At 45.3% G+C, this 27,242-nt stretch overlaps 1 protein-coding gene across 1 annotated transcript in view; it reads right to left on the bottom strand.

Moving 5' to 3' along the window:
* SLC12A3 (solute carrier family 12 member 3) overlaps window positions 1-27,242 on the bottom strand; it is a 1,234,282-nt gene that overhangs the window by 644,006 nt on the left and 563,034 nt on the right. Inside the window, 2 exon segments of the mRNA XM_030203718.1 lie at window positions 24,141-24,180; window positions 24,182-24,246. Coding sequence (XP_030059578.1) covers window positions 24,141-24,180; window positions 24,182-24,246 — 105 coding nt within the window.

Genomic DNA, 27,242 nt, shown 5'->3' with positions numbered 1-27,242 from the left:
AAGGGAAGGGTGCTGGACTTGTGGGGGGGGGGGGGGGTGCTGCTGGCCCTGCAAGGGGAGTGGGCTGAAGGGAAGGGAGAGGTGCTAGACTTGTGAGGGGCAGGGGGTTGGAGAGAACAGATGGGAGAGAGGTACTTGACTTGGAGGGGGAAGGTGGAGGGAAGGGGAGAGGTGCTGGATTTGCAGGGGGAAGGTTGGAGGGAAGGGGAGAGGTGCTGGATTTGCAGGGGGGTTGGAGGGAAGGGGAGAGGAGCTGGATATGCAGGGGGGTTGGAGGTAAAGGGGAGATGTGCTGAATATGCAGAGAGTTGAAATGAAGGGGAGAGATGCTGGATATGCAGGGGATGGCTGAAGGGAAAGGAAAGAGATGTGGACCTGAAAGGAGGGCTGGAGCAAAGAGAGAAAGGTGCTAGACCTATGGGAGGGGTTTTTTTTTGGGGGGGGGGATATAAGGCTAACATATTTCTTCAGGGGTTAGAAGGAAGGGAGAGAGATGCTGGACAAGGGGATAAAGGAGTCAAATGCTGAACCCACAGTGGGAGAAAGAGCCAGATGCATAAGGGGAAGGAAAGAGAGAGGAAGAGAAGCTGGTTGGGGTGGGATCAGAGAGGAGAGGGACACATTGGTGTGGAGGAGGGAGAAAGGGGACATAGGGAGGTATACAGATACAGAAAGGAGATGATGGGCAATAGGCACGCAAACGTGAGATACTGTATGGGGATGGCAATGGCATATGAGCACAGAGGGGCAATGCCTGACAAGGGGGGGGGAAGGGGGATATGGAATAGAATACAATGCTGGACACTGGAGAGGGGGGTATATGGACACAGAGAGGGGGGAGAGATACCAGACAAGGGGGAGAATAGGAACACAGAAGGGATATGCTGGGCATGGGGTGCATAGCTGCACAGAGGAATGATGATGGATGATGGACAGGGAAATATAGGAAAATACAAGGAAACATAGGAAAACAGAGATGGGAGATGAATGATGGACATGGATAAAGAAGAAATGCCAAATGGACAGGAGACCCTGGCAAGTGAGTTAAGAGAAGACAGAGGGAGGCAGAAATCAGACACTGGGACCAATATGATTTGAAAAATAAAATGACTAGACAACAAAAAGGTAGAAAAAATTATTTTATTTTTAATGTTGTGAATATAATATGTTGGATTTGGAATGTACATCTTGCCAGAGTTGATTTTAAACATAGCTGGGGTCCAGGACAGAAATCTAGGAAAGGACCCCAAAGTCCATTACCAGACTGCACCTTCAGCTTCCAGCAGGCGGGCTTTCTCTGGCCAGGGAACCAGGCACAATTGCCCTAGTTGCAACCCCTAACACCATCCCTGGCATGTGCCATCTTTATATTTTGCACAGGAGGAAATGCCTTTCTTTCATGTTTCTCTGGTGTTGTACTACATACAAGGTCTGGTTTCTTGAGGTTTCTGTTTAATTTATATTTCTAGAGTTTGTGGTCACTTATTCTGTATTTGGCATTTGTGTTCTCTGTGTGTGAGTGAGATATTCTGTTAGCATGAAGTTTCAATGTAGCATTCTGTAGTAAGTTGGCTTGTTCAGCTTTCCTGATAAATGTATTGGTATTTTAAGGCCCCACTATAATATTTAAGGCACTTCCTTTTCATACGTAGGATCCTTGTTTTTGGAAGATAGTGTTGGCATTGTAGATTTGCTGTGGGTTCTTTTGTTTTATAGATGACTTTTGTTTTATAGTGACTTTTGTTTTATAGATTTTTAAAAAATTAATTTATAATATGTCTGTTATTGAGATTACACTAGAAACCAAAATTCCTTTGTATGATGAGTTTATGTGTTAGGCGGTGAGAGTCTGATAGGTACTGAGGGGGAGAGGGATCTTGGGGTGATAGTATCCGAGGATCTGAAGGCGATGAAACAGTGTGACAAGGCGGTGGCCGTAGCGAGAAGGTTGCTAAGCTGTATAGAGAGAGGTGTGATCAGCAGAAGAAAGGAAGTGTTGATGCCCCTGTACAAGTCGTTGGTGAGGCCCCACCTGGAGTATTGTGTTCAGTTTTGGAGGCCGTACCTTGCGAAGGATGTTTAAAAAATGGAAGCGGTGAAAAGAAAAGCTACGAGAATGGTATGGGATTTGCGTTGCAAGACATATGAGCAGAGACTTGCTGACCTGAACATGTATACCCTGGAGGAAAGGAGGAACTGGGGTGATATGATACAGACGTTCAAATACTTGAAAGGTATTAATCCGCAAACAAATCTTTTCCGGAGATGGGAAGGCGGTAGAACGAGAGGACATGAAATGAGATTGAAGGGGGGCAGACTCAGGAAAGATGTCAGGAAGTATTTTTTCACGGAGAGGGTGGTGGATGCTTGGAATGCCCTCCCACAGGAGGTGGTGGAGATGAAAACTGTAACGGAATTCAAACATGCATGGGATATGCATAAAGGAATCCTGTGCAGTAGGAATGGATCCTCAGAAGCTTAGCCGAAATTGGGTGGCGGAGCAGGTGGGGGAAGAGAGGTTGGTGTTTGGGAGGCGAGGATAGTGGAGGGCAGACTTATACGGTCTGTGCCAGAGCTGGTGATGGGAGGCAGGACTGGTGGTTGGGAGGCGGGAAATACTGCTGGGCAGACTTGTATGGTCTGTGCCCTGAAAAAGGCAGGTACAAATCAAGGTAAGGTATACACATATGAGTTTATCTTGTTGGGCAGACTGGATGGACCATGCAGGTCTTTTTCTGCCGTCATCTACTATGTTACTATGTTACTATGTGGAAATGTCCTTGGTGTGCTCTGTATCCATTGTTGGTGGAGGGCCAGGAGGTTCTCTGGATACAGAATGTGTCTGGCTTCAATATCATATGTGTGTTAGAGGACCATGGCTCAATGGGACTGATGTGCAGTCTTTTGTACTGCCCTTAGCTCTCAATTGGCCTGCAGCCACTGAAGCCTGCACTGCTACCCTCATTGAAGTTATGTGGAGCATGGTAGGGACAGAGCATGGGTGCATCAGGTTGCTGTTTTTTCTCTTTCAAAAAAGTTGAAGTGCCCACCCATCCAACCTGTTGGCCCACCCAAATTTTGCCTTCTGGCTACGCCACTGTGGTGAGCATTACCCTTAAATTTGAGCGAATTAGATCACACTCCACATATCCAGGCTTAAAACATGGTATGCATGTTTTCTTCTCAGTTTTGATGCCATGGTGCCAATTGTCCTTTTGAGAAATGGGCTTCCATAGCCTGATCAAAACATTTTAAATGTGTTCTTAATGGTATATGAAATTTAGATAATTATTATTATTATATATTGCATTTGTAGCCCACATTTTCCCACCTATTTGCAGGCTCAAAGTGGCTTACATAGTTTTGTTAACATTGTCATTTCAGGATATCAGGTACATTTAGTAATGTGAAGCGATTAAATAAGGGAAGAAAGAAGAGGGTAGGGAGTGATTAGGGTAGTTATAGAAGGTGAGCGTTCATAATGGAGTGGGTTGGTGAGGTGGCTCAGTGAGACTGTAGGTTCTCATTGTAGGCCTTGTTGAAGAAAAAAGTCTTCAGAGATTTTCGAAAGATAGTTTATTTTATGCATATTTTTATGTTGATACAATATGCTTCCTGCTGGAAAAACAGAACAAGTCAGACTGTTACAGATCCCTACATAGAAACTTAATACTAGCATAATACCTCAGAAAAACTATATGCTACCTGTTTCACATGCAGGGCCCAAGAGACAGGCAGAGCTCCGGAGTCTCAATGCATGGATGAGACGATGGTGCAGGGAGGAGGGTTTTAGATTTGTTAGGAACTAGGCAACATTCTGGGGAAGGGGGAGCCTATTCCAAAAGGATGGGCTCCACCTTAACCAGGGTAGGACCAGGCTGCTGGCGTCAGCATTTAAAAAGGAGATAGAGTAGCTTTTAAACTAGAAATGGGAGGAAGGCCGACAGTCGCTCAAAAGCGCATGGTTCGGGATAAGGTATCTTGCAAGGATACCTCACAAACAGGGAAGATAGGGTTTCTGGATAGTGAGGTTACACAACAGACCGTGGTAGGCCAGGTGCCCTTAAATACAACTAAAGATCAGACAAAAGATGGCAAATCAATAGTGTCAAGTACTAAGCATCATGCAAATAGGAACAACAAACATACTCTGAAATGTCTATATGCAAATGCTAGGAGTCTAAGAAACAAGATGGGAGAGTTGGAATATATTGCAGTTAATGAAAAATTGGATATAATAGGCATTACTGAGACCTGATGGAAGGAGGATAACCAGTAGGACACTGTCATACCGAGGTACAAAGTATATTGTAGTGATAGGGTGGACCGGACTGGTGGAGGGGTTGCATTGTATATTAACAAGAGCCTTGACTCAGATAGATTACAAATTCAGCAGGACACAAATCACACCTTTGAATCATTGTGGGTTGAAATTCCATGTATAAAAGGGAAAAGGACGGTGATAGGAGTGTACTACCGTCCGTCTCGCCAGGATGAGCAGGTAGACGCAGAAATGATAAAAGAACTCAGAGATGCAAACAAAATGGGCAATGTGATAATAATGGATGACTTCAATTATCTAAATATAGACTGGGTAAATGTAACATCGGGACACACTACAGAGATACAATTCCTTGATGAAATCAAGGACAGCTTTATGGAGCAGCTGGTGCAGGAGCCAACGAGAGAAGGAAAAATTCTAGACTTGGTCCTTAGTGGAGCGCATGATCTGGTGAGGGATGTTATGGTACTGGGGCCGCTTGATAACAGTGATCATAATATGATCAGTTTTGATATCAACATTGAAGTAACTATACACAGGAAGTCAAATATGTTAGCGTTTAACTTTAAAAAAGGAGACTATGATAAAATGAGAAGAACGGTGAAAAAAAAAACTTAGGGGGGCAACTGAGAGGGTAAAAACTGTACAACAGGAATGGACACTGTTCAAAAATACCATCCTGGAGGCCCAGGCCAAACATATTCCGCGAATTAGAAAAGAAAGGCAGAAGTCCAAAAGACAGCCGGTGTGGTTGAAAAGTGAGGTGAAGGAAGCTATTAGGGCTAAAAGAAACGCCTTCAGAAAATGGAAGAAGGAACCGTCTGAAAATAACAAGAAGAAGCATAAGGAATGTCAAAGCAAATGCAAGGTGCAGATAAAGAAGGCCAAGAGGGATTACGAAAAAAAGATAGCATTAGAGGCAAAAAAACATAGTAAAAAATTTTTTCGGTATATTAAAAGCAGGAAGCCGGCAAAAGAATCGGTTGGGCTGCTGGATGACCGAGGGGTAAAAGGGGCAATCAAGAAAGACAAAGATGTAGCGGAGAGATTGAATGAATTCTTTGCTTCGGTCTTCACCGAGGAAGATTTGGGTGGGATACCGGTGTCGGAAATAGTATTTCAAGCGGACGAGTTGGAGAAACTTACTGACTTCACGGTAAACCTGGAGGACGTAATGGGGCAGTTCAGCAAACTGAAAAGTAGCAAATCTCCTGGACCGGATGGTATTCATCCTAGAGTACTGATAGAACTGAAAACTGAGCTTGCGGAGCTACTGTTAGTGATATAGAATTTATCCTTAAAATCGAGCGTTTTACCGGAAGATTGGAGGGTAGCCAATGTAACGCCCATTTTTTAAAAAGGTTCCAGGGGAAATCCGGGAAATTATAGACCGGTGAGTCTGACGTCAGTGCCAGGGAAAATGGTAGAGGCTATTTTTAAAATCAAAATTACAGAGCACATCTAAGGACATGGATTACTGAGACCAAGTCAGCATGGCTTTTGTGTGGGGAAATCTTGCCTGACCAATTTACTTCAATTCTTTGAAGAAGTAAACAAACATGTGGACAAAGGGGAGCCGGTTGATATTGTGTATCTGGATTTTCAAAAGACGTTTGACAAGGTACCTCATGAAAGGCTACAGAGAAAATTGGAGGGTCATGGGATAGGAGGAAATGTCCTATTGTGGATTAAAAACTGGCTGAAGGATAGGAAACAGAGAATGGGATTAAATGGGCAGTATTCACAATGGAGAAGGGTAGCTAGTGGGGTTCCTCAGGGGTCTGTGCTAGGACCGCTGCTTTTTAATATATTTATAAATGATTTAGAGATGGGGTGAGGTAATTAAATTTCCTGATGACACAAAGTTATTCAAAGTCGTTAACTCGCGTCAGGATTGTGAAAAATTACAGAAGGACCTTACGAGACTGGGCGGCTAAATGGCAGATGATGTTTAATGTGAGCAAGTGCAAGGTGATGCATGTGGGAAAAAAGAACCCGAATTATAGCTATGTCATGCATATGCCTGGAACAACCTTCCTGAGCCCTTACGTCAAGCCCCCTCCCTGCCCATCTTCAAGTCTCTGCTTAAAGCCCACCTCTTCAATGCTGCCTTCGGCACCTAACTCTTACCAGACTGCCCCAATTTGACTGCCCCTATCGAATTGACTACTCACTTGTCCTTTAGATTGTAAGCTCTATGAGCAGGGCCTGTCCTTTTATGTTAAATTGTGCAGCGCTGCGTAACCCTAGTAGCGCTTTAGAAATGTTAAGTAGTAGTAGTTCCACGTTAGGAGTTACGGACCAAGAAAGGGATCTGGGTGTCGTCGTCGATAATACACTGAAACCTTCTGCTCAGTGTGCTGCTGCGTCTAGGAAAGCTAATAGAATGTTGGGTATTATTAGGAAAGGTATGGAAAACAGGTGTGAGGATGTTATAATGCCGTTGTATTGCTCCATGGTGCGACCGCACCTTGAGTATTGTGTTCAATTCTGGTCGCCGCATCCCAAGAAAGATATAGTGGAATTGGAAAAGGTGCAGTGAAGGGCGACTAAAATGATAGCGGGCATGGGACGACTTCCCTATGAAGAAAGACTAAGGAGGCTAGAGCTTTTCAGCTTGGAGAAGAGACGGCTGAGGGGAGACATGATAGAGGCATATAAAATAATGAGTGGAGTGGAACAGGTGGATGTGAAGCGTCTGTTCACGCTTTCCAAAAATACTAGGACTAGGGGGGCATGCGATGAAACTACAGTGTAGTAAATTTAAAACAAATTGGAGAAAAGTTTTCTTCACCCAACGCATAATTAAACTCTGGAATTCGTTGCCAGAGAACTTGGTGAAGGCGGTTAGCTTGGCAGAGTTTAAAAAGGGGTTAGACGGTTTCCTAAAGGACAAGTCCATAAATCACTACTAAATGGACTTGGGAAAAATCCACAATTCCAGGAATAAACATAGTAAACATAGTAGATGATGGCAGAAAAAGACCTGCATGGTCCATCCAGTCTGCCCAAGAAGATAAATTCATATGTGCTACTTTTTTATTTGTACTGTCCTCTTCAGTGCACAGACCGTATAAGTCTGGCCAGCCCTATCCCTGCCTCCCAACCACCAACCCCGCCTCTAGCACAGACCCTATAAGTCTGCCCAGCACTATCCCCGCCTCCCAACTACCAGTCCCGCCTTCCACCACCAGCTCTGGCACAGACCGTATAAGTCTGCCCAGCACTATCCCTGCCTCCCACCACCGGCTCTGGCACAGACCGTATAAGTCTGCCCAGCACTATCCCCGCCGCCCAACCACCAGCCCCGGCACAGACCGTATAAGTCTGCCCAGCACTAGTCCCGCCTCCCAACCACCAGCCCCAGCACAGACCGTATAAGTCTGCCCAGCACTAGCCCCGCCTCCCAACCACCAGCTCTGCCACCCATTCTAGGCTAAGCTCCTGAGGATTCCTTCCTTCTGAACAGGATTCCTTTATGTTTATCCCACGCATGTTTGAATTCCGTTACCGTTTTCATCTCCACCACCTCCCGTGGGAGGGCATTCCAAGCATCCACCACCCTCTCCGTGAAAAAATACTTCCTGACATTCTTCTTGAGTCTGCCCCCCTTCAATCTCATTTCATGCCCTCTTGTTCTACCGCCTTCCCATCTCCGGAAAAGGTTCGTTGCGGATTAATACCTTTCAAATATTTGAACGTCTGTATCATATCACCCCAGTTCCTCCTTTCCTCCAGGGTATACATGTTCAGGTCTGCAAGTCTCTCCTCATACAGACGTAACACAAATCCCATACCATCCTCGTAGCTTTTCTTTGCACCGCTTCAATTCTTTTTACATCCTTAGCAAGATACGGCCTCCAAAACTGAACACAATACTCCAGGTGGGGCCTCACCAACGACTTGTACAGGGGCATCAATACCTCTTTTCTTCTGCTGGTCACACCTCTCTCTATACAGCCTAGTAACCTTCTAGCTACGGCCATCGCCTTGTCACACTGTTTCATCGCCTTCAGATCCTCAGATACTATCACCCCAAGATCCCTCTCCCCATCCGTACCTAGCAGACTCTCACCGACTAACACATACGCCTCTCTTGGATTTCTACTCCCTAAGTGCATCACTTTGCATTTCTTCGCATTGAATTTTAATTGCCAAACCTTAGACCATTCTTCTAGCTTTTTCAGATCCTTTTTCATGTTTTCCACTCCCTCCGGGGTGTCCACTGTGTTACAAATCTTAGTATCATCTGCAAATAGGCAAACTTTACCTTCTTACCCTTTGGCAATGTCACTCACAAATATATTGAACAGAATTGGCCCCAGCACTGATCCCTGAGGCACTCCACTACTCACCTTTTCCTCCTCCGAGCGAACTCCATTCACCACCACCCTCTGGCGCCTGTCCGTCAACCTGTTCCTAATCCAGTTCACCACTGTGGGTCCTATCTTCAGCCCATCCAGTTTATTTAAGAGCCTCCTGTGGGGAACCGTGTCAAAAGCCTTGCTGAAATCTAAGTAGATTACGTCTATAGCACATCCACGGTTCAATTCTCCAGTCACCCAATCAAAGAATTCAATGAGATACGTTTGGCATGATTTCTCTTTGGTAAAACCATGTTGTCTCCGATCTTGCAACTCATTCTCTTCCAGGAAATTCACTATCCTTTCCTTCAGCATCGCTTCCATTACTTTTCCTATAATCGAAGTGAGGCTTACCGGCCTGTAGTTTCCAGCTTCTTCCCTATCACCACTTTTGTGAAGAGGGACCACTTCCGCCGTTCTCCAATCCCTCGGAACCTCTCCCATTTCTAAGGATTTATTAAACAAATCTTTAAGAGGACCCGCTAGAACCTCTCTGAGCTCCCTCAATATCCTGGGGTAGATCCCATCCGGTCCCATGGCTTTGTCCACCTTTAGTTTTTCTAGTTGTTGATACACACTCTCTTCCGTGAACGGTGCTATATCCACTCCATTCTCAAATGAACTTTTGCCAGTCCATCGTGGTCCTTCTCCCAGATTTTCTTCAGTAAAAACAGAACAAAAGTATCTATTTAGCAAATTTGCCTTTTCTTCATCATTATCTACATAGCGGTTTGCAGTATCTTTTAGTCTCACAATTCCCTTTTTAGTCATTCTCCTTTCACTAATATACCTGAAGAAATTTTTGTCACCCCTCCTTACCTTTCTAGCCATTTGTTCTTGCGCTTTCGCCAGACGTACCTCTCTCTTGGCTTCTTTCAGTTTCCTCCGGTATTCCTCCCCGTGTTCCTCGTCTTGAGTTTTTTTTGTATTTCTGGAATGCGAACTCTTTAGCCTTTATTTTCTCAGCCACTTGCTTGGAGAACCATAGCGGTTTCCTTTTTCTCTTGCTTTTATTTACTTTCCTTACATAAAGGTTTGTGGCCCTATTTATAGCTTCTTTCAGCCTGGACCACTGTCCTTCCACTTCTCGTACGTCCTCCCAGCCCATCAGCTCCTTCCTTAGGTATTCCCCCATTTTACTAAAGTCAGCATGCTTGAAATCCAGGACTTTGAGTTTTGAGTGGCCACCTTCCTCTTCAGCCGTCATATCAAACCAAACCATTTGATGGTCACTGCCGCCCAGGTGGGCACCCACTCGGACATTTGACACGCTATCTGTATTTGTGAGCACCAGATCCAGCGTCGCTCCCTCCCTCGTGGGTTCCATGATCATTTGTCTGAGCAGAGCACTTTGGAAAGCATCCACAATCTCTCTACTTCTTTCCGATTCCGCAGACGGAACCTTCCAATCTACATCCGGCAGATTGAAATCTCCCAGCAACAGCACCTCTCTCTTCTTTCCCAACTTTTGAATATCTGCGATCAGGTCTCTATTTAATTCTTCCAATTGTGTTGGAGGTCTGTAGACAACACCCACGTGGACAGAGGTTCTATGATCTCTTTTTAAGGTGATCCATATCGCTTCTTCCTTACCCCAGGTCCCTGTCATTTCGGTTGCTGTGATATCATTTCTCACATATAGAGCTACTCCTCCACCTTTACGACCCTCTCTATCCTTCCTAAATAGATTATAGCCTGGTATGCTTGCATCCCATTCATGGGAACCATTGAGCCACATCTCTGTGATTGCAACAACGTCTAAGTCTGCCTCCAACATCAGGGCTTGAAGGTCATGAACTTTGTTGCCAAGACTGCGAGCATTTGTGGTCATCACTTTCCATTTACATTTCCATTTCCTGGTATGTGTTTCAACATTTGATATTTTGGTGTGCTTTTAAAACGGCTGCAGAAAAAAACCAGGTGAGCTGAGATGGATGGGGTGGGGGAAGGAAGGAGCTCAGAAACTTGGCAAAAGAAAGATTTCTAATACTTGCTGGCAGTTTGAAATCAGAAATCTGCCTGTATGTAAAAGAAGCATGGATCGTCATTGGGCCTTCCCTCACGCTGTCTGTCCCGCCCTCCGCTGACGCAACTTCCTATTTCCGCAAGGGCGGGTCAGACAGTGTGAGGGAAGGCCCAATGACGATTCACGCTTCTTTTACATGCAGGCGCGAGGCGCTGCGCCTCGCCTCTCCACGGCTTGCGATATTTCTTTAAAGGTAGGGTGCGGGAGCTGGTTGGAGGGAGCTGAGGAGGGTAGGCACTGGGTCGGGGGGCGGGGTGTTGATGCGCCGAGGAGGGGTGTCATCGTGCTGCACCCGGGAGGGGGGGGGTGCAACGGCGAACCGCCCCGGGTGGCAGCCCTCCTTGCTACGCCACTGGGTCCAGCTGTCTCTTTTCTGCTTTTCTTAACTCTCTTTCCAAGCTCTCCTATTTGACATTTTTTTTCTCTCCATGTTCACCATCCATTTCCTCTCTGTGTCCCTTATCTGGCCTTTCCAGCTTCTCATCTTTGTGTCCCTGACTCCACTCTCTACCCATCTTCAGTATTTGTCCTCCCAGTGTTCCTATCTCTCCCCGTGTCCAGCATCAAGCCTCAGTGTCCCTATACTTCCCCTGTATCCAGCACCAACCTTCAGTATCCCTGTCCTTTCTGCTCTCTCCCAACATCTCTTGTGTCCCTGTCCCTTCCCTTGCCCAGCTTGTCTCCCTCTTCCCCTCGTCCTGCACCCCCCCCCCCCACCCCCTCCCTGCAGGTCAACATTTCTATCTTCCTTCCCTTTCTCCCAGGGCCGGTTTTAGGCAGATTGGAGCTCAGGGCAGAAATTAAGGGGGCCCCCTCCCCCAATCTCCCCACCCACCACTGCAGTGCTGCCACATATGAAACAACTTTAAATGACTTCTTCACACACAAAACACAGACAGGCCTTCACCAAATACAGAACAAGGGATCAGAAATTAGAAAAATGGAAATATGAACACCAAAATTGAAACATGGCAAGTACTGCAACACTGAAGAAATAAAAACAGAAATGTGCTTCCTTTTTGTATTGAACACAATTGGTAGCATCACTACGGGGGGGGGGGGGGGGGGGGGGCTGTGTACCCCTCCCTACTTTGGATCAGATCCACCAAAATTAGTCATCACCCTTGCTGGGCAAGGATCCCTAAGCTGTGCCAACTAAAAACCACTTCCTCTGGTCCAGCAGCCAGAGCTCTCCAAGATCTGCAGTTGGTGGCTGTGTCCTCAAGCTGTTGCCGCCGCCATTGCTGGCCCCCCCATGCATGCTCAGTTTTTATGTATGCAGAAAAACCAAGCATTCACAGGCATGGGTTAGTAGTGGCACAGCAGCATGGGGACACTGCCACTGGCTGCAGAGCTTGGAAGAGTTCTGGCTGTTGGAGCAGCAAAGGAAGAGAAAGTCTTCACCTGGAGAGACCTGGAGATCCCTGCCAGCTCAGGTATTTACATTTTGCATTCAGGCAGGGGCATGGGGGCAGGGAGAGAATTTGGTGCCCACCCACTTAAGTTCAACCTTGTCTCTCCCCCCCCCCCCCCCAAAATCAACTATCTGGCTATGACAATAAACACATTCCAAACTCATTTGTGATATATAAATCCCAAAGTTAAATTCCATTTAATAAATTGGAAAAAAAAACACTTTTCTACCTTTGTTGTCTGGACATTTTATTTTTCTATCATATTGGTCCTAGTTTCACCGTCTTCTGCCAATTCTCTTTCCAGCAACTTTTGTCCATTTGTCTTCTCTCTCCTGTCTTGTTCTATTCCTTCACTACACCTGTCTCCGACATATTGATCCTCCCCTTATCTGTCTTATCTCCTTTTTTTCTTTTCAGCCTTATTCACTCAAACTTCATCTTCTTTCTCACCCTTCTTCTTTTAACTTTTCAGCTACCTATTAACTTTCCATTTTCTTCTCTCATTCCTTAGCTGTCCCATTTTCTATCACGCATTCCCCAGTCTGCTATTCCCTTCCATCTTTTATCTACCCTCCATTACTACATTTCTACCTCTGTATTCACTATCCTCCTCTCACTAATTTATCTTGCCATCCCTTCTTGGCCTGTCCCACATGATTCTGCCATTTCCCCTATTCCCCTCCCTCTCTCTCCCTCCCTCCACTGTTGGAGCCCAATATTTCCTCTCCCTATCCCCCCCCCCCCCCCCGCACCATGGCCTAACACCTCCCTGTCCTTCTTCACACCCCTATTATCTTCCTGTTGCATCACTCTACCCTCCTGCCCCCCCCCCCCCCCCATGGTCAATCATCTCTCTTCCTCTCTCTCCCCTCTATGGTCCACCATTGCTCCCTCTCTCTTTCCTGCTACTGTTGTTCCCCTCCCACCCTATCCCACATAAGCCAGCATCACTCCCTACCTCCTCCCCTCCCATTGTTCAATACCTGCCTCTCCTTCCCTTGGTCCAACATCTTTCTCTTTCTTCCCAACTACTCTCTCATCAAGCATCTCTCCCTCCCTCTCTCCCCACTAATCCTGAGTCTAATATCTTTCCTTCTCTCTTCCTCCCCTCCACCCCATTGCCATCTCTCTCTCTCTCTGCTTCTCTCCTGTTCCCAGGCACATAATTTCTTCCTCCACCATTCCCTCCTCCCAGTCAACTTTAAAATAGCTCCAGTGGGCTCCCATGATCCCCCATCTCTTTCCCCTTCTTGCCACTCTGATCTGAGGTCTCCCTTCCTTTCCTGTCTGCCTTACATCATGTTTTGTTGACAGGAGATCAGCAGCAGCAGCTTTCAGCACGGCAGTGATTCTAATGCACTGCCTATGACTGTCCTGACACTGTTTCTCTGCCGCCACGACATTCCAAACAGGAAGGAATACGGCAGAGGAACAGCACCGGGACAGTCACAGGCAGTATATCAGAGTCACTGCTACGCCGATGATCTCCTGTCAACAAGAACACGATGTAAGGTAGTCGGGGAAGGGAGGGAGACCTTGGATCGGGGAGACCTCAGATAGGGGTGACACAGCTGCCAAGGGGTCCCGATTTTTTCGAAGGTGATTTTAGTACACACACCCAGCCCAGTCCCATTCTGCCTTGGCTCCGCCCACTCTACCTCATGACTCTGCCCCGGCACACCTCACTCCCACGGCCATTCCTGAAAATATTTTATTTACACCAGTGACAGCAGGGATGGGTAAGACAGCGTGTTTCAGTTCACTCTATTACACTCCCTATCCAGCATCTATTCCCCCCAGGGACATAACACGAGGGGGCTTTGGCCCCCTCACTTTGAGTTTAAGCCCACTCCAAAATTGTGGCACTGGTTTATTATCGACCAGATAGAGAAAGGGTTCCCTTTGTAACTGGTCGCAGATGCAGGTCAGGTCGAATTGATTTGAAATGGCCTGTTCATGGATGTTGTTCTAGCCAAATAAATGGTTAATCTAGGCAGGCAATCAAGAGTATGAAGTCGTCTTTGAATATCAGAGCTATGTGGAGGAGGATAAAATGCTGGAAGTATTATTACCTGATTCAGGTGAGAAGGTGAAACTACCTTAGGTAAAATCTTTGGATGAGTATGAAGTATAACCTTATCATAAAGTAGTTGTGTATATGGAGGATAGTGGACTAAACCTTGTATTTCGCAAATACGACGTGCTGAATAGTAACATAGTAGATGACGGCAGAAAAAAAGACCTGCACGGTCCATCCAGTCTGCCCAACAAGACAACTCATGTGTGCTACTTTTTGTGTATACCCTACTTTGATTTGTACATGTGCTCTTCAGGGCACAGACCATATAAATCTGCCCAGCACTATCCCTGACTCCCAATCACCACCTCGCCTCCCAACCACTAGCTCTGGCACAGACCGTATAAGTCTGACCAGCACTATCCCGGCCTCCCAACCTCCAGTCCCACCTCCCACCACCGGCTCTGCCACAGACCGTATAAGTCTGCCCAGCACTATCCCTGCCTCCCAACCTCCAGTCCTGCCACCCACCACCGGCTCTGGCACAGACCGTATAAGTCTGCCCAGCACTATCCCTGCCTCCTACCACCGGCTCTGGCACAGACCGTAGAAGTCTGCCCAGCACTATCCCCGCCTCCCAACCTCCAGCCCCGCCTCCCACTACCGGCTCTGCTATCCAATCTCGGTTAAGTTCCTGAGATCCATTCCTTCTGAACAGGATTCCTTTATGTTTATCCCACGCATGTTTGAATTCCGTTACCGTTTTCATCTCCACCACCTCCCGGGGGAGGGCATTCCAAGCATCCACCACTCTCTCCGTGAAGAAATACTTCCTGACATTTTTCTTGAGTCAGCCCCCCTTCAATCTCATTTCATGTCCTCTCGTTCTACCGCCTTCGTATCTCCGGAAAAGGTTCGTTTGCGGATTAATACCTTTCAAATATTTGAATGTCTGTATCATATCACCCCTGTTTCTCCTTTCCTCCAGGGTATACATGTTCAGGTCAGCAAGTCTCTCTTCATACGTCTTGTAACGCAAATCCCATTCCATTCTCGTAGCTTTTCTTTGCACCGCTTCGATTCTTTTTACATCCTTAGCAAGATATGGCCTCCAAAACTGAACACAATACTCCAGATGGGGCCTCACCAACGACTTATACAGGGGCATCAACACTCCCTTTCTTCTGCTGGTCACACCTCTCTCTATACAGCCCAACAACCTTCTAGATACAGCCACCGCCTTGTCACACAGTTTCATCACCTTCAAATCCTCATATCACCCCAAGATCCCTCTCCCCGTCCGTACCTATTAGACTCTCGCCACCTAACACATACGTCTCCCGTGGATTTCTATTCCCTAAGTGCATCACTTTGCATTCTTGGCATTGAATTTTAATTGCCAAACCTTAGACCATTCTTCTAGCTTCTTCAGATCCTTTTTTTCATGTTTTCCACTCCCTCCAGGGTGTCCACTCTGTTACAGATCTTAGTACCATCCGCAAATAGGCAAACTTTACCTTCTAACCATTCGGCAAGGTCACTCACAAATATATTGAACAGAATCGGCCCCAGCACCGTCCTTGAGGCACTCCACTACTCACCTTTCCCTCCTCCGAGCTAACTCCATTCACCACCACCCTCTGGTGTCTGTCCGTCAACCAGTTCCTAATCCAGTTCACCACTTCAGGTACTATCTTCAGCCCATCCAGTTTATTTAAAAGCCTTCTGTGGGGAACCGTGTCAAAAGCTTTGCTGAAATCTAAGTAGATTACATCCACAGCTCGTCCCTGATTCAATTCTCCTGTCACCCAATCAAAGAACTCAATGAGATTCGTTTGGCACGATTTCCCTTTGGTAAAACCATGTTGTCTCGGATCTTGCAACTGATTGGCTTCCAGGAAATTCACTATCCTTTCCTTCAGCATTGCTTCCATTACTTTTCCAATAACCGAAGTGAGGCTTACCGGCCTGTAGTTTCCAGCTACTTCCCTATCACCACTTTTGTAAAGAGGGACCACCTCCGCCGTTCTCCAATCCCTTGGAACCTCTCCCGTCTCCAAGGATTTAGTAAACAAATCTTTAAGAGGACCCGCCAGAACCTCTCTGAGCTCCCTTAATATCCTGGGGTGGATCCCGTCCGGTCCCATGGCTTTGTCCACCTTTAGTTTTACAAGTTGTTCATACACACTCTCTTCTGTAAATGATGCTGTATCCACTCCATTTTCATGTGTACTTTTTCCAGTCCATTGCAGTCCTGCTCCAGGATTTTCTTCTGTGAAAACAGAACAAAAGTATCTATTTAGCAAATTTGCTTTTTCTTCATCATTATCTACATAGCGGTTCGCAGTATCTTTTAGTCTCACAATTCCCTTTTTAGTCATTCTCCTTTCACTAATATACCTGAAGAAATTTTTGTCACTCCTCCTTACATTTCTAGCTATTTGTTCTTCCGCTTGCACTTTCGCCAGGCGTATCTCTCTCTTGGGTTCTTTCAGTTTCCTCCGGTATTCCTTCCCGTGTTCTTGTTCTTGAGTTTTTGTGTATTTCTGGAACGCCAACTCTTTAGCCTTTATTTTCTCAGCCACTTGTTTGGAGAACCATATCGGTTTCCTTTTTCTCTTGCTTTTATTTACTTTCCTTACATAAAGGTTTGTGGCCCTATTTATAGCTTCTTTCAGCCTGGACCACTGTTCTTCCACTTCTTGTACTTCCTCCCAGCCCATCAGCTCCTTCCTCAGGTATTCCCCCATTTAGTAAAGTCAGCATGCTTGAAATCCAGGACTTTGAGTTTTGAGTGGCTGCCCCTCCACTACAGCAGTCATATCAAACCAAACCGTTTGATGGTCACTGCCGCCCAGGTGGGCACCCACTTGGACATTTGACGTGCTATCCCCATTTGTGAGCACCAGATCCAGCGTCGCACCTTCCCTCTTGGGTTCCGTCACCATTTGTCTGAGCAAAACACTTTGGAAAGCATCCACGATCTGTCTACTTCTCTCTGATTCTGCTGACGGAACCTTCCAATCTACATCCGGCAGATTGAAATCTCCCAGCAACAGCACCTCCCTCTTCTTCCCTAATTTTTGAATATCCGCGATCAGATCCCTATCTAGTTCCTCCAGTTGTGTTGGGGATCTGTAGACACACCCACGTGGACTGAGGTTCTATCATCTCTTTTTAAGGTGATCCATATCGCTTCTTCTTTTCCCCATGTCACTGTCATTTCAGTCGCTGTGATATTTCTCACATACAGAGCTACTCCTCCACCTTTACGACCCTCTCTATCCTTCCTAAATAGATTATAGCCTGGTATGTTTGCATCCCATTCATGGGAACCATTTAGCCACATCTCTGTGATTGCAACAACGTCCAAGTCTGCCTCCACCATCAGGGCTTGAAGGTCATGAACTTTATTGCTTAGACTGCGAGCATTTGTGGTCATCGCGTTCCATCTACATTTCCTGGTATGTGTTTCAACATTAGTGATTTGGGGGTGTCTTAAACAATTTGGGTACCTTCCTATCTTTTTGTTTCACCTTCATTCCTTTTTCTTCTGCATCCATTCTATTTTCAGGAATATCCAGTGCTGTAATGGCGCAAAACAATTCTGTAGGGGCAACACTTGTGAGGGCGGATGCTGGTGTGTCACATAACGAAGTCTGCCTGAGCCTACTGTGAACCATCTATTTTTAGGTGGTTTTATCGTTTGAGGCAGTGGTGTGAATTTGGTTTGATTCTGTGCAGTATGAGTTTGAGGAGGCTTTGAAGCTGCTTTAAGTGCATCTAATTCCTCCTTTAGTTTACTGAGCTCCTGTTTTAAACTAGCGAGCTGATGACATATAGGACAAGCTTTTAGTGTCCAGATGATTGGCCTTGAAACTAAAGCACCACAATTATTACAGAGAATAAGAGTCATCCTGATTTATTGGGTATGAATAGGTATGCTATGATGGGGTTAATAGTATGCAAGATTTACTTTACTCTTAAGCCACACAGGCAGAGGGATTTGTATTTGGGTGGAGTTAATTTGTGATAAGTAGTGTATTTAGGAAGCTATTTAGGAAGTGGAAGTCTTGGGGTGGGTGGGATAAGGGGCAGTGTGGGGGGGGGGGGGGGGTTAAAATTTAAAACGTGTGGATGTGTTTGTTGTAAAACCTCTCTCTAGAATTGTATTAAGCCACTTATCTACACAGCTGGTTAGGATAAGGGGTTACAAAATGCACCAGAAATGTCCAAAAGCACAGTTTTAGAGTAGGAAAATCCAGGAAGAAAGCCAGCACAAGTCTTATCTGAGTGAGTTTCCTTGAGGCAGGAGACAAGTAAGGCCCTTGAAGCTGCCCAGCTCTCAACAGAAACTAGCCCCTCCTAATCGTTTTAGATTGTCTGCAGAAAGCTAGATGGGATGGGGGAGGGGGAGAGTTCAGCACAATTATTAGTCAAGGAAAGAGAGAGTTCTAATACTATCTGGCAGTTTGAAATCTGAAATCTAGTAGACGTGCTGAAGTTAAAGTGATTAAGAACAGAGTTTTCCAGGTGAGATATTTGAGCTCTGCCTTCTCAAGTGGTTCAAATGGGGAAAAGTAGTAAGAGCATTGAGCACTAAATTGAGATCCCATGCTGGCGCTGGTAACCAAATTAGAAGATGAATATGCATCAGTCCCTTAAGAAATCTTTTGGAAATAGGTTGTTGCATAAGGCACAAGTTATTAATAGGATCATGGAAAACAGACAGGGCTGCTAAATGCAATCTGACTGAGGAGTATGACAAGCCTGATTGTGAGAGATGGAGAAGATAATCCAATAGGTGAGATATTGATACAGTTTCTGGACTTAGATGGCAACGTGAACACCAGTGGGAGAAACGTTTCCATTTTTCATTATATGATTTTAGAGTGGAGTCCTTTCTAGATGTGAGGAGAGCTCTCAAAACACCCTGAAAGAACATTACGTCTGACTGGGCCTAATCAGCCATGCTGTGAGCCGAAGGGACTCTAGGTCTGCGTGTAGAAGAGTTCCATGCAGTTGAGTTATGAGGTGGCTCCAGAGGCAGTGGAAGTGGAGGTTACAATGAGAGGTTTAGCAGAATGGGGAACCATGCTTGCTGTGGCCAGTATGGTGTTATTAACAGGAGAGATGCTTGTTCTGATTTCGCTTTTTGGATATAAGTGGAATTGGAGGAAAGCATACAGGAGGCCCCTCGGTCCATTGAAGGCTGGAAAGCGTCCTCTGCTACTCTGTTCAGACTGGGAAACTTTGAGCAAAATCTCTGACATTTGGCGTTGTGTGGGGATGCAAATAGATCGATTAGTGGTTGACCCCACCTACGGAAGAGGGAATGCGTAACATTGGTCTTGAGTGACCACTTGGTGGTTGTAGCTTTCTGCTGAGGAATCCGCTAAAGCATTTTGTAATCCAGGGAAGGTATGATGCCAAGATTGTAAACTGAAGGTTTCAGACCCAGTTGCCAGATTTGTACTGCTTCTTTGCACAGAATTTGTGAACCTGTGTCCCCTTGATTGTTGATATAATACATCGCAACCTGATTGTCTGTTCGTATGTGAATATTTTGATGAGATAATTGGAAGCAAAAATGCATGAAGAGGATAACTTGACTGCTTGTAGCTCTAGGAGATTGATACTGCATTTTGATTCTTCAGGAGACCAGAGGACCTTGGGTCTTGTATAGAGTCATATGTGCTCCCAACCTTGCTGGATGCATTAGTGTTAAGTAGATGGATGGGTGAGAGAGGGGCGAAACAGTATGCCCTGAAGGAAATGTAGAGTATGAGTCCACAATTGCAGAGAAAGTTTTAGATGGTGAGAAAGTCCTATCTTTGTTGATAGATGGTGAAAGGCCTATATCCATCTGTCCCTTAGATGCCATTGCAAAGTCCTCATATGCAGTCTTGCCAAAGGAACCACGGGAATAGTAGTTGCCATGTGACCTAGAAGGACAAGTAATGTTCTTGCTGTTGTGAAGGAGACGAGTCAAGTGAAAGATTAAAAGTTGAATTTGAAGGGCTCTGTTCAATGGTAAATAAGCCAACATTTGAGGTGAATGAATGACAGCCCCTATGAACTCGATTAGTTATACTGGGAGCAGTTGAGATTTCTCTTTACTGATTAGAAATCTGAGATGTGTGAGCAGAGAGGTTACTTTGTGAAAGGTTTGGAGAGCATCTTGAGAAGTTGTGTTGAGATCAGCGAATCATCCAGATATGGGAATATCGTTAATCCTTGTTGTCGAACATGAGCTACTATTGTAATAACACATTTGGTGAATACTCTTGGCACTGAAGAGAGACCAAAAGGGAGGACTTGAAAATGGTAATGTTGAGTTCCAAATTGAAAATGAAAATATCTTCTTGAAGACTGGTGGACTGGAATATGCAAATACGGCTCTTGTAGGTCGAGGAGACATGAGCCAGGAATTTTGATCTAAAAGCAGTAAAATGAGACGGTTGATCTCTTCTTAAAGGATATCCAATGTGACGAAGGAATCTTTGGGGTAACAACATGCGTGAATGGTGGAGGGTATGCAAAGTAAAGATGATATCCCTATTGCACAATTGAAAGTACCCATTTGTCCGATGTTATTAGGGACCATGCTGGAGCAAAAAAACTGAAGTCGTCCCCCAACTGGTATCTTACCGTAGTTCAGGGGTCAAAAGTAGGTGCCAGCTTAGGCACCAGAGAGGGTGCTGGTTTAGTTGTTCTCTTCTCCTATGTGATCTTTTTGGTTGCTGAGGTCTATTTTACATATTATTATATTTATAATTCAAGGTGTATCTGTTGTAGGATACTGCCGGAGAGAATTATATCTCTTTTAAGATGCGTAGTAGGATGAACTTTGAAAAGATTATCTATTCTGATCTAAATTATCATCTTCTAGTGTGTCCAACATTGTGAAGTCCTGTTTGATGTTGTCTATAATTTCTTAATCCTATAACCAAATAGATTGTCTCCAGTACAAGGTGCATCGGCAACATGATTGTTGAATGAAGTTGAATGATTTCTAAAGCAGATGCCAACTTTAGAAGAAATTTTGGATAAGATGTGTCCTCAGGTTGAGAGGGATTTTGATGGTTGCGGAGGAGATGGGTCCATAGGTAAACCAGGCATGTCCCCACTGTGATCTGTAGGAGGGTGAGGTGAAGAATACCTGGATTGATGTCTTGAATTGCTAGAAGATTCATAGTCCAAGAGTATGCCATAGATTCCAATGTAGATATGGACCAAAAGCATTGTCTATGGGAAGGTGAAGGTCCTGTAAGTGGAGGGACTCTTGAACTGTTTCCAGTGATCTAAGGAATTGCAGCTGGGTGCTGTATTTGTTGGTTTTGATTCTTTATGAAAAATGCACAAGAAGGTGTAAAGATCTTCAGAAGATTCTGACATTTGTGGAGGACAGGAGAGTTGAGATTGTATGGCTGACACATTGCAAGTAGACACTGGTCTTTACTAGATGATTGATGTGTGGAAGATATCCTTTTGTCATCAGCAGTCTGCATGTGTTCTGAGGAGAGAGATGGCATTACATCTTGGGGCTGAGAAAGAGATGACGTTCATCAGTGCCGATGAGGAAAGAAGGAGCTACTATGGTGCTGACGGAGCAAATTCTGCGGTGCTGATGAGCAGGGGAGGAGGTACTTCGGTACACTGTTAATGAGGGTCCAAACTGGACATTTTGTTTTTACAGGTGCTACAGCGTTTGAAGCCCTGCTTCTTTGATGACATATTTGAAAATAAAAGAGAGGCTAAATCAAATTCTTTCAAGTAAAGTTAAATGTGAAATGATGAACAAAAAAAGAAAAAAACAAATAACTAAAAGAAAAAAGTAGTTAAATATTATTAATTATTATTCTGACAGGTGATACTCAGTCACAAGGTCTGACCGTCACTGCAGAATGAAATAAACTGAAAGGGGGTGGTGCATACATGACATTATACTGTGTGGGCTAAGGTGGGAATCTACATGCATGTGTGTTATAACTTTTTAATATACAAGCTTTAAAGCTTTGATACTGGTCCTGGTCAGTGATGTCACCAGGGAGTCACTTCACTTGTGTGGCTGCAAGATAACTGTCCTGGGGGAATGTGGGGCTGCCAGCAGGGCAGTGCCTGTAAATTGCTGCCACTGCCTGGCAGTTTTGAAACAAATTAAAGGTAGCACTCAGGGGAACAGGGTTGAGGGAGGGAAGAAGGAAAAGAGGAGATACCGGCTTGGGGGGGGGGGAGCAGCGGCAGCAGTGAATAGAAGGGAAGGGAAAGATGCTGTAGGAGGGGTGCAGCAGAGTGCTTCATTACAGCACTGCCCCTGTCAGCAGGAGACTTTCCCACTTTGGCGGGAGTGCAGGAGATGACCCTCCAAAGCGGTAGACTTGGCAGGTCTGGGGTGACAAGACGGGGAAAGAGATGGCGGGACCGCGGAGGCCCCCTGGAGCTGTGGGGCCCAGGCAACTGCCCTGTTTGTCCTCCCCTCCCCCAATGCTGGCCCTGCTAACTCCTTTGGTCCAGCATCTCTCCCACCGCCCCAGTATAGTCTGCCTTTTATACCTTTATCTTTTACTTCCACTCCTTCCAGCTGCAGCATCTCTCCCCCTCCCTGGTCACTCTCTCTCTCACTCCCTGTAGCCCTCAGAGTCCAGCATCTCCCCCCTTCCCGAGTATGGCATCTCTCACTCTCATTCAGTCCATCATCCTCACCCCCACCACTTGCAAGTCTGGCATCTTTCAGGCTCCCTCCCCTCCCCCCTACACTCCTCAAACTTACAGTGGATTGTCAGCAGCAGCAGCAATGCAAAAACACGCTGCTTCTGGTTAGCTGGCCCTTTGCTCTTCTATATTCCACCTACAGGAAATTGCATCAGAAAAGGTGGGACGTGGCTGTCCAGCTAAAAAGCAATGTCTTTGCATTGCTGATGCTACAGGCAATCTGCTGTACATTTGCACACGCGGGGTGGGGGTGTAGAGGTACCAGAGAAGGGCAGGGAAGGAAGAGAGAGTGCTGAATTCATGGAGGCCAAGAGCAGGGAGCTAGGAGCAAATGTAAATAGGAATGACCCTCATCATTGGCAGCCCTGAATTTTTTGCTGGTTTCGCTCAATGGCAGCTATGCTCCTCTTTCAGGTGTCATACTTCAGTCAACAAGAAATATAGCTCTATCATTGAAACTCCAAACTTTGAAATCACTGCAGCAAGAGCATCTATTCACTGAACCAGGGCCGTGCCAACATGGTAAGCGGGGTAAGCCGGCAAGGGGGTCGCCATCCTCTGGGGGGCACCGCCGCACCATGCTTACCTCGCCCCTCCCACTCCCATTGCCCAACTTCCCGCCCTCTTCTCTCCCGCAAGATCCCTTTCTTTTTTTTCTCCTTTTAATTTACCTCCGTCCAGCAGCGTCAAGGAAGGAGGCGGCGCTCCCGACGTGTCTAGCCTTCCCCTTCGCTCATGTTCCGCCTTCTTCTGACGTCAAGGAAATGACGTCAGAAGATGGCGGGACACTGATAGTCTGCAGGGGGGCACCAGAGACCCTAGGCACGGCCCTGCACTGAACAATATATTAGGATGTATACATAGGGAGGGTAATTTTTGTGGATTAAAAGTGCTTCATCCAGGTAAATTAGCTATCTGAAAACCACCCAACCACACTGTGGGAAAAGTATGCATGTTCAACAGAGCATGTACTTTCAGGGGTGGATATGGGGGCAATTTCCATGGCAAGTTTAGATTGGAAAAGATAAAATGCATCTTTGCACTTTAATAAACAAAATTCTACCCATGCAAAATAAATGCAAATGACACACACACATTTTACCCCTAGCAAGTTTTAAAAATTTCACTTTGAAAACTGGTGCAAAGTCCACAGGTAAGAACATTCATGTGGTTATTCTCACAGTGTAGAATGTAATTTTATATGGCTCGCTGAAATCAGCACTAGTAGATTTTGCAAATACCTTGAAGCTATTCTTGAATTGTAAATTGTGTTTTTTTTCTCAATATTCCCAGTGTAAACTTAGGAATGATCATTTCCTACCTGGAAGACCTTAGGTGCTGAAACAGGCAAGCCAAGGCAGAGAAAGGGTAGCCCCAAAGATTCCAGCTGTGACCAGTGGAGCAAAGCCAGACACCATACTCATACTCTAGAGAAAGCAAGGTCAATATCAGAAACATTCAGCACAGATCTATTTTATAGTTCATTGGCTCTTTTCATCATCTGCAGTATATACTGTGTAGTATATACTAAGCTGGAATGTATCAGAATCAAAACCAAGGTCCTATACACTAATAAGAATATAACATCTAAATGTTATTTTCTATTAATGTATAGGACTCTGCTGACATCAAATCAGCGATTATCTACATGTTACCTTATAAAGTCTGAATCATCAGACTAGAGAGGTTTGAAAGCAGGAAGACAGCCACTCTAGTTAGAAGTCTGAGGAGTCACATTCTAATGAGGTTTCAGGATCAGAATATGTACCAGCACCTTTTAAGAAGCAATTTTTGTAGTGCCTGTAGGACTTATCAATTCCAGGGGGGTACAAGCATATTTCTCAATGGGAAACTCCCCAAAGGGTTTCCCTTTAAAAATCCAATTTCAGAACAGAACAGGCACTTAGTATGCACCTGCTTTGAAGCAAGGTACATATGTACCCAAGAAAAGTACATGCAGGATTTTTTAAAGAAAGGTCTTACAAGTACTTTCTTTCCCTTGATCTATCCCAGCAGTTTCGCTGCTCCTTTTTTTTTCCCCCACAGGTAAATTATTGTGAACAGCATGGGTATATTTTTCAAAGACCCTACTTTCACACTTAAAACATTGTTTTACTTATGGAAATTGTTTCAAAAATTGCTCTCTTTATGTATGAAAAGGTGTCAGGTCTCCTAGAAGATGTGTGTGTCTTTGGAACAGTGTGACTAGGCCTATGTCAGTATAATGTTAGAAAAGTACATATAAGAGGAAAAGAAAGCCACTTTGGTTCTCAAATGTAGTAGCTGAAAAGGTAAGGGAAAAAAGGTTAGCATTCATAAATTGCAAGAGATTGCAGAAAGAGGAAGACAGGCAAATATATCGGGAAAGCTAAGAGAAGCTGTAAAGTTGTCAGGGAAGCAAAGATGCAAATGGAAAAAATCGGGGGACAAGACATTTTTTAGATATGTACATGACAGGAGGAAGTGCCAAAATGGCATTGTGAGGCTCAAGGGTGAAGAGGAGAAATATGTAGCAGCTGATATGGATAAAGCTGAACTGCTTAAACAATTGTTTCTGTTCTGTGTTCACGAGTTAAAGGCCGGGGGTAGGACCATATAAAACAAATGCTAATGGGAATAGATGTGTGGTAGACCAGAACCAATTCTCAGAAGGACTGTGTTCATGAGGGGCTAGCTAAACTAAAAATATACAAAGTGATGGGGCTTGATGGGAGATATCTAGGGGTACTCAAGGAACTCAGAGAAGTTCTGGCGGCTCTGTTGTCTGACCTATTCAATGCTTCCTTAGAATCTGGAGTGGTCCCAGAGGACTGGAGAAGGGCAGATGTGGTCCCTCTGCACAACAGCGTATGCAAGGAGTAGGTTGGGCAGACTGAGTGGACCATTCAGGTCTTTATCTGCCATCATTTACTATGTTACAGGCCTGTTACCCTGACCTAGTGGTGAGTAAACTATGTAAATGCTTGTAAAGCACAAGATTGTAAGGTTTCTAGAACTGAATGGACTGCAGGACCCAAGATAGCATGGTTTCACTAGAAGAAGAGCTTGTCTGATTGATTGATTTATTTGCCTGGATGACAAAACAGTTGTATATGGGAGGGGCACTAGATGTGGTGTACTTGGATTTTAGCAAAGCCTTTCATACAGTTCCACATAGGTAACTGATAAATAAACTGAATACCCTTGGTATGGGCTCTAAAGTGACTGACTGGGTTAAAAACTGGTTAAGTGGAAAGAGACAGAGAGGCACATTTTCAAAGCACTTAGCCTTCCAAGTTCCATAGAAACCTATGGAACTTTGGAAGGCTAAGTGCTTTGAAAATGAGCCCCAGAGGGTAGTGGTAAATGGAGTTTGCTCCAAGGAAAAAATGTTATCAGTTGTGGGCCCAACTCTTTTTAACACCTTTGAGAGCGAAATTGCGAGGGGACTATCTGGTAAGGTTTGCCTTTTTGCGGATGATACCAAACTCCCAGAGGCTGTAGACAGCATGAGGAGGAATCTAGTGAAGCTTGAAGAATAGTCCAGAAATTGGCAACCAAGATTTAATGCTAAAAAATTCAGGGTCATGCACTTGGGCTGCAAAATCTAAGGGAATGGAGGAGGAAGTGACGTCACGAATGCCGATGGCTGCCTAGATCTGAAGCTCCGTCTCGTCCCTTCATATAAGAAGTGATTAAGAGCATTAACACATCCTTGAATTCTTCCCTGCAGCTGCGGAATTTAATAGGAAACTGGTGTGGTGGCTCCGAATTGGGAAAATACAAAGTTGAGCATGTCTTCGGCGCGAAAGGAGGGCGAGTGCCAGTCGGCGCGCCAGGCGGTAAGGCGGCGAGTCGCCATGTGCTCGCGTCTGCTCGAGCCTTCTCACTCAGATTCTGATTCCGCCATGTCTAATGTGGACGCGCCGACTGTGCCAATGAAGCGGGGCATTTCTAAGAACTTAGCTAAATGCCTACGGGAGATTTGTGAAGAGATCAAGTCCTCTAAGAGGAAATACTGGACCGGATGGAGGTTCTGTGTGGATCTCCGTGAACTGGGGGATGCGTGGAGGAATTGGAAATGTGCGCGGAAGAACAAGCTGAGCACCTGAATGGGGCTGATGCAAAAATTTCCACTCTCTTGAATATTCGAAGAATTACAAATACAAGGTTGTGATCAGGAAAAATCGAGGGAGAAGGTGTAATCTCCACTTCCGTGGAGTTCCAGAGGCTGGGGACAACAAGCTGTTAGATTCGGTTGATATCATGGTGGAGCGAGCACACAGAGCTTTAGGGAAAAGGCAGGATAATAAGCCTCGGGACATTGTAGTCTATTTCTCTTCATATGCTATAAAGGAGCAATTGATGCAGCGGGCACGTCAGGTTCAATGTATTGACTATAATGGGGCTCAGGTGGGAATGTTCCAGGACTTATCTCAGCTGA

Source organism: Microcaecilia unicolor, chromosome 5, assembly GCF_901765095.1.
Source record: "Microcaecilia unicolor chromosome 5, aMicUni1.1, whole genome shotgun sequence".
Classification (NCBI taxonomy): domain Eukaryota; kingdom Metazoa; phylum Chordata; class Amphibia; order Gymnophiona; family Siphonopidae; genus Microcaecilia; species Microcaecilia unicolor.
Note: the sequence above shows the minus strand (reverse complement) of the source record. Positions and strands in the feature narration are given on the sequence as shown.